The 18,051-nt window shown below is 42.2% G+C and overlaps 2 protein-coding genes across 2 annotated transcripts in view; one reads left to right on the forward strand and one right to left on the reverse strand.

The window, feature by feature from the left end:
• pdyn (prodynorphin) lies at nt 1–2,132 on the reverse strand. The gene is made up of 3 exons (XM_062460155.1): nt 1,986–2,132; nt 1,413–1,553; nt 1–953 (listed from the first exon to the last, which is right to left on the reverse strand). Exons 2-3 carry the CDS (start codon nt 1,533–1,535, stop codon nt 318–320), a joined length of 759 nt encoding a protein of 252 aa, XP_062316139.1. The 5' UTR covers nt 1,536–1,553; nt 1,986–2,132; the 3' UTR covers nt 1–317.
• A 10,484-nt stretch (nt 2,133–12,616) lies between these two features.
• Nucleotides 12,617–18,051, forward strand: part of stk35 (serine/threonine kinase 35) — a 14,597-nt gene continuing 9,162 nt past the window's right edge. The window contains exons 1-2 of the mRNA XM_062460156.1: nt 12,617–13,333; nt 15,853–16,685. Of these exons, the coding sequence (XP_062316140.1) occupies nt 12,811–13,333; nt 15,853–16,610 (1,281 nt within the window). The 5' untranslated portion in view covers nt 12,617–12,810 and the 3' untranslated portion in view covers nt 16,611–16,685. The remainder of the gene's footprint in view (nt 13,334–15,852; nt 16,686–18,051) is intronic.

An 18,051-nucleotide genomic window follows, 5' to 3' on the forward strand; every position in this document is an offset into this window, starting at 1 on the left:
GACAAATAAAGTAGTTGCTTTTATTAATGATTTTATTAAACAAGCATTATATTATATAAATAATATTTCGCTAATAACATACAACTTTTAACATTTAGTCACTGGTAAGTCCGTCACACAGTAGGCGTTCAAAACATGACTGACACAAGCAGGTACGGGCCTTTGATTAACAGACATGGAATCTGCCGCAATGATGTGCAACCAGGTAAGCGAAATTGGCAGCACACATATGGATACTATCGGATTATGGCGAGAATTCAAGTGAATCTGCGGAATAAGTTCTTTACGTCATGCTGCATGACGGCCTCACCGTTTATCTATAGCCCCAAGTCGTCATAGGAACTAGGCTCCTCATCTGAACGAACGGATATTTTGAAATGGCGACGTAGAAAGCCGCCGTACCTCTTCTGGTTGTCCCATTTCAAGTTGTTCAACTTTGGACGAATTCTCCGCATGAACCCACCATACCTCTTCTGTAGTTCTACTTGTCTTCCTTCCTCCATTGAGTTACTCCTTTTTGGGCCAAATTTGCGTAAAAACCCACCATAACGTTTAACTTCATTAATTGCGGCGTCATCATTGTATACCCCTTTTTCGTTCTCAGATGCTACACTCCCGCCCTGGTCGTCCTCAGAAAACTCCGACAGGTCTCTTTCAGCAAATTTCTCTAGCAAGTCCTCGTATTTCTTGGGGAACGCTCCTTTAAAAACGGCATTTTCACGCCAAGGAGATGTAAATATTTTGTTTTTGTTCTTATCGATTCTTTTAATGAATCCACCATACCGCTTGACTTTATTTGCGACTTCCTCCTCTTCTCCCTCTGGTGCGCTCCTTGCACCGGTATTGTCTTCGCTGAATTCCGTCAAATCCACAGCGCGTGCCTGTAGAATCTTCCCACACTTTTCTAATTCGTCACTATTCAGTAGAGTGGCCTCACACTCCAAGGTACAAGTCTATAAAAGAATAATAGAACATGAAAGCGACATCTGCTTGTTTGGAATGCAAACACATTTTAGAGTAGGTATAAAAAAATATATTTTTACGCACGGTTTACGCACAGTTTTAACTCACATTTAGCAGCAAAAAAATGTATATTGAATCTGTGTCATTTAATCTTTGTTCCCCACTATGTGTACTGACGCGAGCGAAATCCGAATATTACCATATCTGACATGAGACTAGCCTAGAACCTCCTTGCCTCTCGCTTTCAAGCGCCGGGAGCGGTTTCCGTGGTGCTGAATATTGAGCCGTCCGTCCACATGACCCGCAACTCCGCTAGCTCAATTAAAATGTACTGCCATTTAACTAAACTACTCTACAACTACAACTAAGGATTGTCGTATTTAGTGCTTTCTGTTGTTACTTTGAATTGGAGATGAACGAGCTTTAATGTCTAAAATTGTGATTCTTACCAAACTGCTGATAGGCTCGTCTGTGTTGAAGATTTCTTGTGCGCATTTCAGACATTGGGACGTGCAATCTGCTTGGATGGAAGATGACAAGCTGAGTATCAGCACCAGGGCATACCACTCCATTCTTGGCAAAGATAGTCCCTGAAAAGTAAGCAAAAAAAGAAAAGAAATTAATGACATTAGCTTACTTTTCTTGTGTATACAACTAACCTACTGTACCCTGGTCGCAATATCAACACACACTAAAACTTATATATATTCCAGTCCCAATTCAATCAGATAATATATGTTTGTCCATTCATTAAGTCTTAATTATTAATTGTTTTTTGTTTCCTGCCCGTTCTTCTAATTGCGCTAATGGTTTGTCAGACAAAGTAGTAAATTCCCCATAATTAACTTCCGAGTGTTTTGTTGTTAAAGTTTGAAAGCCTACCAAATAAATGGGAAAATACCTAATGTACAATTGAATGGTCAATAGCATAGAAGATCCTGCTATTTATAACGACCAGTTAACGGTCCCTATACATACAAAGGAATAAATGCGAAATGTGAATATTTTATTTTTAGAATTACCTCAATAATGATGAAGAATTAGTTCAACCCTGGCGCATAGATGTGGAGCTGTGAGAAGGCTCGTGATATCATTCGCAGAATGTTGAATGGCCTCCAACTGTAGTTTGTTTCTTTTGCCTGGCTCCTCGCCTTTCTTTTTATTGACGGAGACTTCGTCGTGTCACTGGGGCACATCAGAGTAGCTTCCATAAACTGGCCAATGGGAGACTAATACTGCGCAAATAGTCTCACTCGTACCCATCACCGCCTCCTCCCTCTCTATCTGTTTCACGCCCACACAACATTCGTTTATCAGAAACCTGGCAATTTCACTGAACATAAATGTACACACACGCGTTCATGTGGATAATTTGTAGGGAAGAGTCTAAGAGTTCTTCTGAAAGTAATGGACTACTTTAGTCATGTCCTGTGTATAATGAACCACATAAGGTGTCAAGATTCGTGAATTATGGATGAAATCACAATGAAATGGAGTCTAACTGCACCTGAAGGCAGTTGAAAAGCCTATGGTTGGCTCCTTCTATATGAATAAGGGAAAACCTTGAAGTTGCAACCAAGGTAACACACACAAACAGCACATGTGATCAACGCACACTCACAATGAGCCAGTGGATATTTTAATAAATGGCCTCATAAAGACATCCTCTTTATTCAATGCTTATCATAGTTTATAAGGGTTACCCATATGGCAAGTTGTCTTGTCTAGTACCTGTTCACCAAGGCCTAAGGCCTAGTTTCCCGGTAGAACTTTTAAATGGTTCTATCTGTAGAATGTCTATTTAATGATGTATTTCTGTCTAGACCCTGGATCTAATCCCGTGAGAAGAACAGACTGCCATGTCACAAAGCACCCTGAACTGATCACATTACTAACCCTAACCACAAAAAAAAGCTACTTGAAAACGAATGAAAATAGTTGTAGAATAATGTGTTTGAACTCTAAAACGCATGTGGTACTGAAATGGGTTTTAGAGTTCACACGTAAGTGGACAAATTAGTTATTACAAAGTGCATTTGTCATCACTTTTTCTCATTTTTTCCTTCTTTTGTCCCAAGTGCATGTTTCATGGTGTTGTGTATACTGTATATCAATGCACTCTTTAACTAAATGTTAACTTCTCCATGGTCTACAGCTTCTGTCATTACAACAGAAATCCCCAGTGTGTTTTGTATTCTCATTCTTGTACCATTAAGCAGGAGCAGTTATGCTTACTGTAGGTATAGATGTTTTCTTCTTTTAATCCCAGATGAAAATCATGTGATCTTGTTTTTAATGAGCTCCAATCAAATTGGCAAAGCGTTCCTAGGCAACCTCGAGTGGGCATTGTTGGGTTTCTCTTGATGTCTTGATCGGTCCTTTGATTAAGTCGGTTGGCTTCTCAGAGCCTCGATGCGTTTCCATTTCCCAAACTGACGTTATCTGGGGAGACTGGCTCACAAGGCGACTGATATACGTGCATGTCTGGTCTCCCTTTGGGTTAAGACTCCAGACTCTTAAATGAATGTCATTTTCTTTCAAACAGCTCTGCACCGAGGAGCATTTTCAAGTTCTGAGCCTGGCGTCTTAATCCGACTTGGAGTGGAAGGTGACTGAATGCGTGGTGGATTTTTAAAAGACTGTGTGATGGTACTGATATGTTGATGTTTTTGTTGTTTGAGATTAATGTATGCGTCATATTGTTTTGATTATGGCCTATCTGTGGCTTCATGGTAAACCTGTAGAATTTTCCTCACCACAAAACCCTAAACGTCTGGCTGGTCAGTGCTTAAGCAGATGCAAATATTCTTCAAACAAGGTGTCACAGTTTGGATATGAGGTGATTAAAGGCTGCATAATGAGCTTTCAAGAGTGATTAGGATGATGCAAGAACTGACTTTGTTGTCTGATGGCACCGTGTGAGCGTGCTGTTCAAATCTCAATAGAGGAACGATGAGAAGGTTGTATTGGAACATTGTAAAGACTTGTGCACTTGACCTATCTGGCATATACGGAGGAGAGAGTCAAAAAGACAAATTAATAGGGACTCTTTTCTCATCCATCATCTGTTTAAATAGAGACAATTGTGAGAGGGAATCAAAACTGCATATCACATTTGGCTAAAACGTCCATGCTGCGAGGCTAGGTAAACACAACTCGCCTCTTATTGACACGGTGCCTCTGACACATAAAAATAAATAAAAATAAAAATAAATGTGAGTTAAAACTGTGCGTAAAAAAAAAATAATATGAAGAAGTTAAAGAACAGTCAACAACTGCTGACACAAAGATACGTCACTGAGAACATTTGCACAACAGCTTTTGTTCTATCTGTTTAAGGCGAGATATCCTTCTCTCGTCTGGTCCTTTGGGGACCACATAGAAAATCCTAACATTCTTCAGCACATGCCGCTAGAAACAGTAGCCTCTAGCGTGTCTGACCAAACAACCTGTTTATTTGATATAATGTCCTCCAGAAGAGAAGACTTTGTTTGTCACTGCTGCTTTTTAAATAAATGATTAATCCACTCATCAGGCATCCGTGATCTGTGGTGCCCTGGATAGAGAGAGCACTGCTGAGAGCATCTCGTAAACCATCGTCCTCGCTCGTCTGAATGGCCCTGCTTACATCTACATTCCTTTGTCACTTGGAAACACCTGCATCAGATGGAACTACACTGGTCCTCCCACACGAGAGACATGGCTCTGTTTTTCTCTCTCTCTCTCTCTCTCCCTCTCTCTCTCTCTCTCTCTCTCTCTCTCTCTCTCTCTCTCTCTCTCTCTCTCTCTCTCTCTCTCTCTCTCTCTCACTCTCACTCTCACTCTCTCTCTCTCTCTCTCTCTCTATCTCTCCCCCCTCATTTTTTCTCTCTTGCTCTCCCTTCTTTTCTCTATCCTTATCTCCTCTCTGTCTCCATCTTTCTCTCTCTCTCTTGCTCTCTGTCTTTCTCTCACTCTCTTGTTCTCTCTTTCTCTCTCTGCCTCTCACACACACATCTGGTCCGCAATAGTTATCGAGTGGAAAATGACTTCCAAACAGAATTGCTGTTATTATAAACACAATCTACAGTTTAATTACATTTAATAGCCGCATTTTATAAATAATATGGAATATTTTGAGGTTTTGTTATGACATGATGAAAGGACTGGTAGAAGTACTGTTGATTGTTTTTTCTACAGGTACACTCTTGCATTCTTGTGGGGAGTTTCATGTTGTTCAATTGTAACTTGTTTAACTTCATGCTCTTATGGTTCTTCCCTTTGGCACTTATTTGGTTTTCTACAATGTATGCTTCGTGTTTTGGCTGCTCGCAATGTTTGGGGCTCGTTGTTATGATCAGTGACCTATGCTCTTTTGTAAAGCTCTCTCTTGGAAGTCGCTTTGGATAAAAGCGTCTGCTAAATGCATAAATGTAGAAGAAGAAACATTTTTTAGTCTTACAATGTGACACGCATGCTGGTGTGAAAGACATACACACATGACAAGTCAACATTGGGAGTCAGGTGGCTGAGCGGTGAGGGAGTCGGGCTAGTAATCAGAAGGTTGCCAGTTCGATTCCTGGCTGTGCCAAATGACGTTGTGTCCTTGGGCAAGGCACTTCACCCTACTTTCCTCGGGGGAATGTCCCTGTACTTACTGTACGTCGCTCTGGATAAGAGCGTCTGCTAAATGACTCAATGTAAATGTGACAATGGAGACCACAGTTTACAATATGTACTGTATGTGGTGGAGCAGATAGATATTTTATAAACATATATTATATTTATTAGTTAGACAAGGCAGTCTTCTTCATATTTCCACCTCTCCTTGGAGACATTTGACACCTTCAGCGAAGAAAGCGATCTGTTAGGAAAAATAAACTGTTTTTTCAGAAGTGAGGTGTGGTGAAACTGTTAGCGACGACACCACCTTAACTTTCTACCCTGTGTAGTGTGAAGGTAACCATAGCAGCCGTTAGGAACTGCCATCGTCAACGCCACAGAAATAAGTCTTGAGGGGGATGGAAATCAACTTCTGAGAAAATTAGGACAAGGTGAAGCACGAGGCAGTCGTTTTATTTGAGGAGTAAGTACTTAGCTCAGAGTGGGATGATCATGACTTCCTAGTGACGTGTGCTGGTTTTGTGTAATAAACCTAATGACGTTTTAGTAGTTTATACCTTTTCTTGGAAGTTCTATAGATAGTCAACTGCTCACCTTTCCAGCAGAGAATGTGTCACTTGCATTATGGAGGAAGGCCTTCCTCACAGTTGTATCAACATGCTCGAACTCTGAACATGAAATACTGTGCCCTGCATAAAAAACATGTAAGTGGGGGAGGGTATGCATGCGGGGGGCCGGATGGGGATAGATGTACGGGTGGGATAGATGTAAGGGGATGGAGTGGGGGCGGGGGTAGGAGTGGGGGTGGGGGCAGGTGCATCTTCCAACACTCACCTTCAGATGAAAACGCACATCTAGCAACAGGGACTAATTACAGCGTGTTTGATTTATAGATTTTTTTGGCGCGGGTATGTCTTCCTTTCAAAGACAGAGACACTTCCTGTCAAAATAATGCCTAATGGTTACGGGGGATGTGATTCACTCTGTGTGACCCTCGCACATTTACGCCTACTCATGTCAATGGGAATCCCAGAAATCCTAAATACTGCAGGAAGACACGCATGAGGTATTGATGGGAGATGAGAACATATGCATGCAACGGATAGGACAAACATATACTATACAGGGTGTGGTCCTCACATCATCATGATGGTTTTTGGACAGAGGCTCTAACATAGAGATGGATTCGAGGACCAGACATAACCCAGTTTAAGAACTTTATGATAGTTATGTCCGTTTTGAAGACAAGTGTCGCACAACACAGCCTTGGGATCCCACAGAGCTCATATTTCTGCCTTGTATAGACCAAGGTCATTTTATTGCTGTACAAATTTCCCCTGTGAATCTCAGCCTCTTGTGAGCCAGTGTGGTTGTAAGTGTTCACACACACAGAAATACAGAAGTACATAGCATGTTACATGTAGAACAGACAGCTACTGTAGTATGATATCACTGCACCTTAACATCCGTGCAGATTTTTTAATATACACGCTGTGGTCAATACATTGTACAAAGACAAAGCAAACCAATACAAACTGATTGTGTCATGAAACTGTGTTTCATGGCACTGCTGATTGAGTTGTCATAATATTTTGTAATAACTGTGCCTTGCAGGGTGTGAAAACTATTGTTCTTTGTAAAAATAACACAATTCAACGTTCAAATCTTAGTTGTGGATGAGACAGCCATTTTGATCCACAGAGAGGTGAGGGAGGAGGTTGTGTCAACTCCCTGCAGATTTCCCTTTCTCTGACAGGTGTGATGCAGGCTACAGAATTACCAAGGACAGTTAGGAATGACTCCACTCTACCATTTTAAATGGATAATGGCTACTTTAGTGATAAATGTTGGGTCTTTAAACAATCCACAGAAAGTGAGAGTGGTACTGATACTAGAACGAAACTTCAATATGTGCATGTATAATACATGTATTATAATACATGTATTATAATAATATAGGCTTTGCTAAAAGTCATTGTTTGTTCAGAAGTACATTTCCAGATATGGTTCAATCCCAAATGATTGATTATCACCCTGAATCTGGCCATCTACATCCTATTAGGAGTGATTGTTGCCACAGGACAAATTAGGGCCTCTAAATGTCTGGCGCACACTGTTTTGTAATTTGTCCCCATACTTGGCTTGCTGTATATTTGAAGAAGATAAGCGCTCCTGACGTTGTTGGGGACACTAACAATAAATGATGCATCAGAGAGTCACCTGCTTGACTTCCCATGTTTCCTTTGTGCGGCCCTGGCCCAGCATGGCATTCGGACTTCCTGGGAGGCGTCTAAAAGCATTTTGCCGTTTCTCCACCTGCGACACAGTCTCGTTTTTTCCGGGCGCTGATTTGGAATTAGATCAAATAGGAATCACCGCAGGACCTTGAACGGCATGGTGTTTTCAACCATAATCCAGGGCATGTCAGCTGTTGAATGGAAAATGCTGTTTGACCTGTTTTGAACAAGGTCACAGCAGGCCAATGGGTCTCAGCTAAGATGGAGCTAAATGGAACCATAATCTGCATTTAGACCTCCCCCAAAATATTTTTGAAGGGTTTGACAGAGGTCTGTTTTTGTTCTTTTATCATCAGTTGGTGTTTTTTCATCATAGAACTACAAATCAAGGGCATTCAAGTATACACACACACATACAAAGAGAAAAACACAAAGATAAATGAAGAATTTGAGAAAAAAAAATGAAAATATATATTTTGCCTTGAGTTTCCACCTTGGTTTCAAGTTTAAGAGATAATAGACAATTAGGGTCTTCCTCTGTTGCTTTGTAAACCACAATTGTGATAGAGTCTCTAAAGGTGTTCACACACCTTCACAATATACACAATGGCGTATTTAAATACCTTATCTACATCACAATGCATCTACTCTGAACCTTTTCTTGGATGTCAATGGCTTTCCCAGTTGGTCTGCTGGATTTGAGGAGCACTGACTCTTATCATAGCATCATTTTGAGGAATGGGATCAGAAAGTACACCGATCACATAAATAATCTGTCTTTGCAAGGAGTCAGTGTACTATTATGCTAGTGATAGTTGTACGTTGCGTTAATACTAGAGGACTGTTCTTCCTTTTCTTCCACTTGACTGATCTGTTGCACTTTAAGCAAAAGAAAATGGATGTGTAATTTCATTAACTTTTCAAAGAGTACAGGAGGATTAAAGTCAAGGAGGCTGTTTTTACGTGGTTGACCAAATTGAGATGTGTCAAGAGAACAGTAGGGGGCGCTGTCCTTTTAGCACTTGCAATGTGGGAGACAAGCCAATCGGTGCTCAAGAGCCAAATAAGTATACCATTTAGCACATTTTCATTTTATTTCTATAATTATTAGCATTGTGTGGTGGTCACTAGTTATGCCACAATTTTGGTCTTCATATGTTTCAATATCCATAGGGTAAGTCACCACACTCTGGAGCAAATTCGTTCTCCAATTTATATTACATTTGCACATTTATTTCAGAGTCGCTTTCCATTGTACTTTCTCTAAGTTTTTGTAGAATATGTTTTGCACATCTTTGTGGAACTTCTGTCAAAGAGCAACGTATAACTGATCTCATTTGAATACCCTTTTGAAAACAGACTATAGAAAAGAAACAAAACAAGTATTATCCAACGGCTGTCATGGCATTTCCGTTCAATACCTTTAAAAAAGATCATGTCCTTCGGGTTGCTATGGAAACTCAAAGACATCACGAGAGGGTGAAAAAGGAGAGAGAAAGAAAAAGAACACAGAGAAATAGCGTGACTCAGGCAGTGAACGTCCCTGAAACTAGTGTGAAAGATATTTTGCCACGAGCAGAGCTGGTGAAATAAAAGAATGAGATTTGATTAAAACACGCAGATTCACCGTCACTGTGATATAGTCACCACGCAAAGAAAGAGGGTCAAGGTGGACACACACTGTGAACTGCACAGAAGATGGAGAAAAATAGAGAAATAGAGAGAAAGACAGGGAGAGACAGACAGACAGAGAGAGAGAGAGATAGAGAGATAGAGAGAGAGAGAGAGAGAGAGAGAGAGAGAGAGAGAGAGAGAGAGAGAGACAGACAGACAGACAGAGAGAGAGAGAGAGAGAGAGAGAGAGAGAGAGAGAGAGAGAGAGAGAGAGAGAGAGAGAGAGAGAGAGAGAGACAGACAGACAGACAGACAGAGAGAGAGACAGAGAGAGGGTGTCTCCCTCTGCAGGCCAGGCACTATAGTGTACTGTATTCTGCATCAGTTTGATCAGATCACCTCAAGGCCAGAGCCTATTCTCTTTCTGTCATTCAGTCACAAACCAAACCACTGAGGAGCTCCTTAATCCAGCACTTTCCATCAAAAGAGTTTCAGGGTTTCAGGGCTTAGATGTTTCCCGTGACACCAACAAGAAGATGTCTCCAAAAACTCACTGAAAACTTACAAAGAACTGTTAAACAAACTGGCACAGTTGTGAGTCATACTGTAAATGAGAGCTGGCATTATAAGATAACGAGTTTCCTACGAGAACACCACTTTGATTGGTTGGTATAAAATACCATTTATGGAGATAGTGAGTCACCTAGGCGGTTGCTTAAAGAAAATAGTTCACATTGACCTGTGTGTGTGTTTGTGTGTGCCTGTGTGTGTTTGTGTGTCCATGTGCATGTGTCACTCTGACCATTGGCAGGGATTTTAAAAAAAATTATGTTCATGCATGGCTCAGTTTATTTTTCTAAAAGCACCTCCTAGTCCTTTGTTGAAATCTTATGGTTAAATCAGCTCCCGCTTTCGCCCCTTCCCTCCAAAAGGAACACCGAATGACTAACTTCGGAATAAAAGTTAGGATTCTACAGCATATATTGGGAATATCTCCATCCAATTTTTTAGTAGTATTAAATGTCAGAGTCAGTGGTGTGGGGTGTGCAAAAAGCTGCTTCATTATGGTCAGCCAGACCACTTTGCCACCACCTGTAGGAGTGTGGCAACTTTACGCCAGTGCACATGATAAAGGTAGTATTCTTCCAGCGTTTCTCCTACCATTATATTAGGGGGCACCCCCCGCCCCCGCCCCCCCCCCCCCCCTGGAAGGTCAAGTAAAAAATAAAAAACTTTTTTTTTTTTTACTTAAAAAATATATATAGCGCCAGATCACAAAATAAGTCATTTAAGGTTACCTTTTCTATTAAACTGGTCAATAGCTTGCTCTTTTATTAAACAAACTAAATGGCCTTATGTTATTTATCTTACTTATCAACGGCAACGGCATGGCGTGGAAAGTCTGGGAAAGTCTGGGAAAGTCTGGGCCTCCCTGCTTAGGTTGCTGCCCCCGCGACCCGACCCCCGGACAAGCGGAAGATGATGGATGGATGGATCAACGGCATGGATTTCTGTCCCCCCCCCCAAACTGTAAACCTAGGGGAAACACCGTCTTCTGTCCGTTTATTTCAGGTAAAACAAAATTTTAAGGATATATAGTGTGCATAGTGCACTTTAGAACCCTGCATTGACCAAGAACAAGTTGTCACTTGGAGAACAAATTTAGTGCAACCCGGGAGCATTCTGAGCTTCAGATCACTGTTAATTAACGTGGGTTATGGCAGACACTTTTATCCAAACCCATGACGGGAATAAGGGATCTCTTGATCTGCAGTCAAATTCTCTACCACTGAGCTGTACCCATCCCCACTTTTTCCGCATACAAATGTTTCTATCAAAACTATGCTTACATACACATAATATTATATTTTGTGTTCTAAACAAGTAGGTTCATACTGTACTTTGCAGTGCAGTAATCAAAGGAGACCTCATGATTGTGACCATGGCACTTCCATTGTATTCAAAACAGTTTTTAGTAAAATTACAGATGGGTGCACTGTTCACAGGACACTTCATATCACTGAAATCTAAAGTGCACAGTTCTCACAGTCCAACTATATTTTGCTGACCACTGAACTATTTCTTAAGCCCCTTTCAGTGTCCCCTTTTTGATTGCAACTGCAGAAACCCTTCACTGACCAGTAGAATGAGACAATAGCCAGGCAGCCAGACCGAAACTCTTTGTTTCATGGGTGAGACTGTCACTCGCTCTGCAACTGACTGCCAGGATTGGGGATGCTATTACCCTTCAAATATATACTTTATCTAAATCCAGACCCACTTTATTCCCCAAGGATTTAGTAAAAGTTGGACAATTTCATAGGTCTTGCTTTATATTTATGTAATTGATATACATAGTGGATTCAATAAGCTATTAATTATTTGATAATGTTGCATTTTTATGATACTGAACGAGACCACAACAGACAATTATATCAAATGTAATAATGTAACAGCTTTCATAAATGTAAATCATGTAGAAGTTAAAACTGTATTAATATTGTAATCGTTAGGCCCTAGGTGAAGTATTATTCGTGAGGTATTTATACCCTGGCATGAAACTAACAAGCAGCATTACATAACATCATTGCCACTGTCTCTATCTGCAATGTTCTGTTTCCTAATAAGGGATCAACTTTATCCCATCTTGTTTGTTAATGCTTTGCATGTTCCTGTCCCAGATGAACCACCCTGCATGCTTTCGAATACACGTGTCCCACGCAAGCTGATGTGAAAAAAAACCCCACCGTAGGATGACAACAAAATATATTGCAGTGGAGTTGTACGAGAACAGTTAATGTTGCAGTATCGGTAACCTCACCAGAGCTGTAACTGAATGACTCAAAATAAAAACAAATCTAACGTGTTCTAACTACACTCCACCCCCGTATCCATAGTTGGATTTCCCTCATTAGCATTTCTATGTAGCCGCACTTATTCGATGTGTGCGACCTCACACAAAATCCCATACCGTTCAACGATTTGAAAGTATGACCCGTGCAATTTACTGGTACTATTATTTCATCGTATTACACGATGTTATTTTAATTATTGAGGGAAACGCGTTTCAGTTACAAAGAGAAGATATTCGTGTTCTGCTTTTTCACCCACCTGCGTGACGTGAAAAATGGAGGAGTCTATCGAAGCCACGCCTCCTGTTCCCCTCCGTACTTTGGAGGCTGGAACACTTGTTTATGAATCAAAACTCCAGAGCACATCTCTGTGTTAGAGGATAGTGTATTTTTTTGTTGCATTAAACCATTTAGTTAATAGACTATTAAGGATTAAGCCACAACCAACAAAGGTCAGTAGTTCAAACTTTAGTAGTTTGAGGTAAAGTAATGAAAGATACACACATTTTAGCTACACACTTATTTTCAACAAAGAAGAAGTCATGGATATTTGCAATGGGAGGCGGCGAAAGATAAGGAGCACGCGGGCCTGTCGAAGACAAGAAGCACAAAATGCAAACGTGAAAATGAAAAAGGACGTGAACAAAGTGCTGAGGACGCTCAAGGTAGAGTATAACAACAACGAGGACGTCGATGTCCCCATGGAAGAGGACTGTTTCTCCACGAACTACTTCAAAAATGAAAACCTGGAGCATGCCCTAGTCATGGCACCGCGTTATAGTTTATTGCGAGAGGTTGGAAGGGGCAGTTACGGGGTAGTTTACGAGGCAATTGCACGTAAGACTGGGGCTAGGGTAGCGGTTAAGAAGCTCCAGTGCGACGCACCTGAGAACGTAGAGCTCGCTCTAGCCGAATTTTGGGCCTTGGCAAGCCTGGAGAAGAAGCACGAGAATGTGGTACAGCTCGAGGAATGTGTTCTACAAAGGAATGGCATGGCCCAAAAAATGAGTCATGGGAATAAAAGGTCCAAGCAATACCTGCGGCTAGTGGAGACTTCAATCAAAGGTAATTGTTTACATTGCACATTCTCCGATTATTAAGTCTTTCATTGTATCCCTCGTCTCCTTTCCTGTTAATGGTTGAAATGTGAAGACCGAGCACAACAGAGGTGACAAAAGAAACAAGGAAATCTATAGCCAAGCAGGCTAATCAAAACAATGACTCTTCTAGCAAGCAATAGGATTGCCCTTAGGTTCCCATACATTCTTGGCTTAAATAAGGACCAGTTTCGATTTAGCTTACTGAAGTTAACACTTAAGATGTAATTTATAATGTTACATTGTTTCCACTCATACTGATTTATATCGCAACAATACATGAACAGATATATAAACAATAGGCGATAGCGTTGATCGATCATTATTGATGGGTAAATCACTTGATTCCCTTTTCTTGTAACTAAAGAGATCAATAGTCTGTGATATAATTACAAAAAATATTTGGAAATGTATACGTCGACGCTATAGGTTGGAGTTTGAAATGCACTGTGCTATTCCTAGCTCGCGAGAGAACATGGTGTACTAATTTGCCATATGTTAACCCATTCGTTGTTCTATGTAAATGTGTATATAGCACAACAAAGTTATTTGGGACTGGATATGCAGCTGTTAAACCGTTAGTTCCATCATCAATAATCTATATATATTTCTAAATATCCAACTGGGCCCATTATATTTATATCCAGTTTGACCCAAAATATTAGTTATTGACATTTATCTCAACAACATATTATCTTTCTAATCTTGTTGTATTTAGATAATTTTGCTAAACATATCTGTTTAATCTCACACTTTAAAGCACAGAGCCCTTACTGGGTCTCTGATAGTTTGTTATGTAAGTGTCACCATTTCAACCACTAGTCTTGTCAACCCATGAAATAGTAATCATGGCCCTGACATCTTTGTTTGAAGAATTTGATGAAGCTAATGAGCTTCTGTATGCTATATTTAAATGTCAACATGTATACTGTTATTATACAGTATATGGCTGCATCAGCAACATCTTGGCCTATTTTTATTTTTACAAGGATAACCCAGTTTTGTCTCAGCCCTGACGTTAAAGAGTCTGAACCAGTCTCCCTTCTGTGTGCCCCCGATTATAACATGTAAAGTTAATGTGCAGGGGTTGGACTTTATTGTGTTAACGTGATGTTATTATATGTTTATATTTGACACTTCAGTACTAGGCATTGCAAAGCATTGGAGACACATAATTGATATGTTTACTCCATCCACATGTTGAATGTATGGTGTTAAGTTTAAAACACTAAAACATTCAGGGAGAAAGGGACAGTGGTGTGTTTCTCTGCCCTGGTAAATTCAGAATATAATTCAAATTCAGTCCGAACCAGTAGGCATGATCCAAACCTAACCTATTGTAGGTGTATATATATATTAAAACTTTCTTTGTAATCAAATACATATTTGGTCAGGTAGTGGTTTCTGCTCTGACATCCGGGCTTAATGTTGATGAGAGTCTCTTGGCCTTTGGGGACAGTTTGGAGAGGGGATTTCCTCTCAAGCCTGGCTTTCTACACTTCTAATTTGCCCTCCTCTAGACATCTTGAATCTGCTGAAATAAGCTTTAGCAGCAGTTGTGGGACACAGACAGATTACCTGTCCTGCGCTGGATATCCTGGGCACAGTCCCAACACCAGGGCATTACTCTGTCCTAGCAGCCCTACAGTTTAACATTTAGATAGCTCAGCATAGTTTATTTAAACAACAAATCCTACTGGTTCATTGGTCATAGTTCAGGAAGGGAGGGGGTTGCGTTGGGTGGGAAGCGTCTCAATCCAATTGGCTGGAGTTTTGTTTAGATTTTTTAACCGAACCAATCATATTGAACTTGTAACGTGAGTGTGACTGCATTGAAAACAATCTCTCGACACGAGGCTCAAGTCTGGGTTAAGCTGCGAGACAGTGTGTATTTAGGGGTCAAGGGGCTCTGATCTCAGAGCACTGCGTCTTATTTGTTTCCATTTTGACATCTCATTAAAGATGTGGGTTAAACGGAACGATCTTTATGTCTGACATAACTGCCTGTGAGCAGCAGTCCCCAATCTTGATCTAACAAGATTATGGTGACTGAGGATCTTTTAAACTCAGAAATACATTATATATTGATATAAGTATTGTCCTATAGGCTTAGAGATTGTTATTGGCTAGTGGGTGTAGGCCTTAGACCAACCTCCAAGGCCAGATACAGGAGTGGAAACAAATGGTTTGGCCATCTTTGTTTCCAAAACTTGGAAGATTCCATTACTGTCATTGATATTAGTGTTGAACCGCACAATGGGCTTTTCTATAGGTCTTTGTCATGAGCTTAAATCCAGAATTGTAGACTGTGTTCCATTTGATGTGTCATCACCTTAGAAACCATCCGAGGGCGGAGCTACAGTGAGGGCGCTGCCAGAGACTGAGCTTCAACAAACTGGCTTCGTGTGCCAGTTAACTGCCATGTTGTTAAGTCTTCTTCTGCCAGAAACCTTTTTGACTGACGTGCGGTTTCCTCCCCCCTCCCAGGTGAGCGGGTACTAGGCTACCCCGAGGAGCCCTGCTACCTGTGGTTCGTCATGGAGTTCTGCGAAGGCGGCGACCTCAACCAGTACATCCTGTCACGGCGACCCGACCCCCGAACCAACAGGAGCTTCATGCGGCAGCTCACCAGTGCCGTCGCCTTCCTCCACAAGAACAACATCGTCCACCGCGACCTGAAGCCCGACAACATCCTCATCTCGCAGAAGTCCGGCTCGCCCGTGCTCAAGGTGGCCGACTTCGGCCTAAGCAAGGTGTGCGCCGGCCTGGGCGGAGCCGGAGGGAAGGACGGGGAGGACTGCTGCCTGGCGGGCGGAGGAGGAGGCGGCGGCAACCACGACAAAAACACCTCGGTGAACGTCAACAAGTTCTGGCTGTCGTCGGCCTGCGGATCGGACTTCTTCATGGCGCCCGAGGTGTGGGAGGGTCACTACACGGCCAAGGCGGACATCTTCGCCCTGGGCATCATCATCTGGGCCATGATCGAGAGGATCACCTTCATCGACGCAGAGTCCAAGCGCGAGCTCCTGGGCACCTACATCCGGCAGGGCTCGGAGATCGTGCCCGTGGGCGAGGCCCTGTTGGAGAACCCCAAGATGGTGCTCCACATCCCCCAGAAGACCCGGAGCTCCATGTCGGAGGGGGTGAAGAAGCTGCTCCAGGACATGCTGGCCGTCAACCCCCAGGACCGGCCCGATGCCTTCCAGCTGGAGGTGCGGGTGGACCAGGTCACGTGTGCCGCGTGACCCCCCCCCCCCCTTCCTCCCCCCTCACCTTTACAACCCTCACCCAGACAGAGAAGGGAGCCCGTCTTTAAACAGGTACAGTTCTAACTTCCCTTTTCCACACATGCATAAGCATACACACACACACTTATTAACATATATACACTCTTAGACACACACACACACACACAGGCATACGCACACTACTTATATGTATTCCTTTTAGATGAACACAACTCAGCATGGCCACCTTGACCCCATTTTAGAAGTTAATCCTATTACGTTGTTTACCCATCAACCTCAAGTGCATTGGCAACTGGTTGTGATGTCACTCATTTGTGATTGGTCACAACATCTCCAGCTGATCTGGCGCCTTTCTGCTTAGTTAGCAAGAAATACATTCCTGTTCTGTGTTGAGCTTAGGGCTGCGTTCCTGTGAAGGGCTTATCAGCTTTTCATTGGTACCCACTTCAAGCAGTGAAAGCTACTTGTTTCTTGACAGCTTGAATTTCATTCACTTCATCTCGGTTCACACAGACTCGAGGCAGATACAGAGAGAATATGAAGGGAATGTGGCTGCTAGCTGAAGTCCAGTTCAGACTGTCAAAGGACAAACATGCTGTGCCCAGAGCCCAGACAGGAATGCCCCAAGTTCCTGCACTGCTTTTGTTGCCGACGTTGTTATTCTATTCATTCAGCCGACCACCCCCCCCCCCTCTCTCGCTCTCTTTCGTTCTCTCTCAGGTTTTGTCTATCATTTTCTCTCTCTTGTTTTCATTCTCTCTGTGGTTTTAATCAAAGCTGCTTCCCCTGAGGGCCAGAGTGTACCCAGGGAGGTTGCCAGAGCTAGTCTAAAAACCCTCCCTCCCCGCAACTCTTAATAACTCTATCCATATAGCTTCTGATTGGGCTTTTATTTGCGTGTGTGTACCCAGTCGACCTGGGTACCTTTCACACGCCAAACTCCCTGCCCTGTGTGCTGTTTCGCGTTCCTGTCAGGTTGACTAACTCGGATCCCGGCCCACACCTTGTTCGTTCTGACAGCTCCACAGGTTGTTGGCTCGTGTTCACCACCCCGGGGCCTGAACCAGGCAGGTCAATCCTGTTCTGTTGATCAGGATGTGAGAATATCTGACACAACTCGTTTCAACCAACGACGCATGCTTGGCAACTTGGGAGTTTTGACTAAGTCGTGTCGAGTCATGGAGCGTTCGGTCAAGTCTGCATGGCGAACCCAACCTAACTTTTGTTGTTGTTCAGAAAGACAGAATAGTCTTATCTCTATATAGGCAAGACAACACATTTACATTTAATCATTTAGCAGACGCACTTATCCAGAGCGACTTACAGTAAGTACAGGGACATTCCCCCCGAGGCAAGTAGGGTGAAGTGCCTTGCCCAAAGACACAACGTCATTTGGCACTGCCGGGGAATCGAACCAGCAACCTTCTGATTACTAGCC

Source organism: Osmerus eperlanus, chromosome 4 (genome assembly GCF_963692335.1).
Source record: "Osmerus eperlanus chromosome 4, fOsmEpe2.1, whole genome shotgun sequence".
NCBI classification, from domain to species: domain Eukaryota; kingdom Metazoa; phylum Chordata; class Actinopteri; order Osmeriformes; family Osmeridae; genus Osmerus; species Osmerus eperlanus.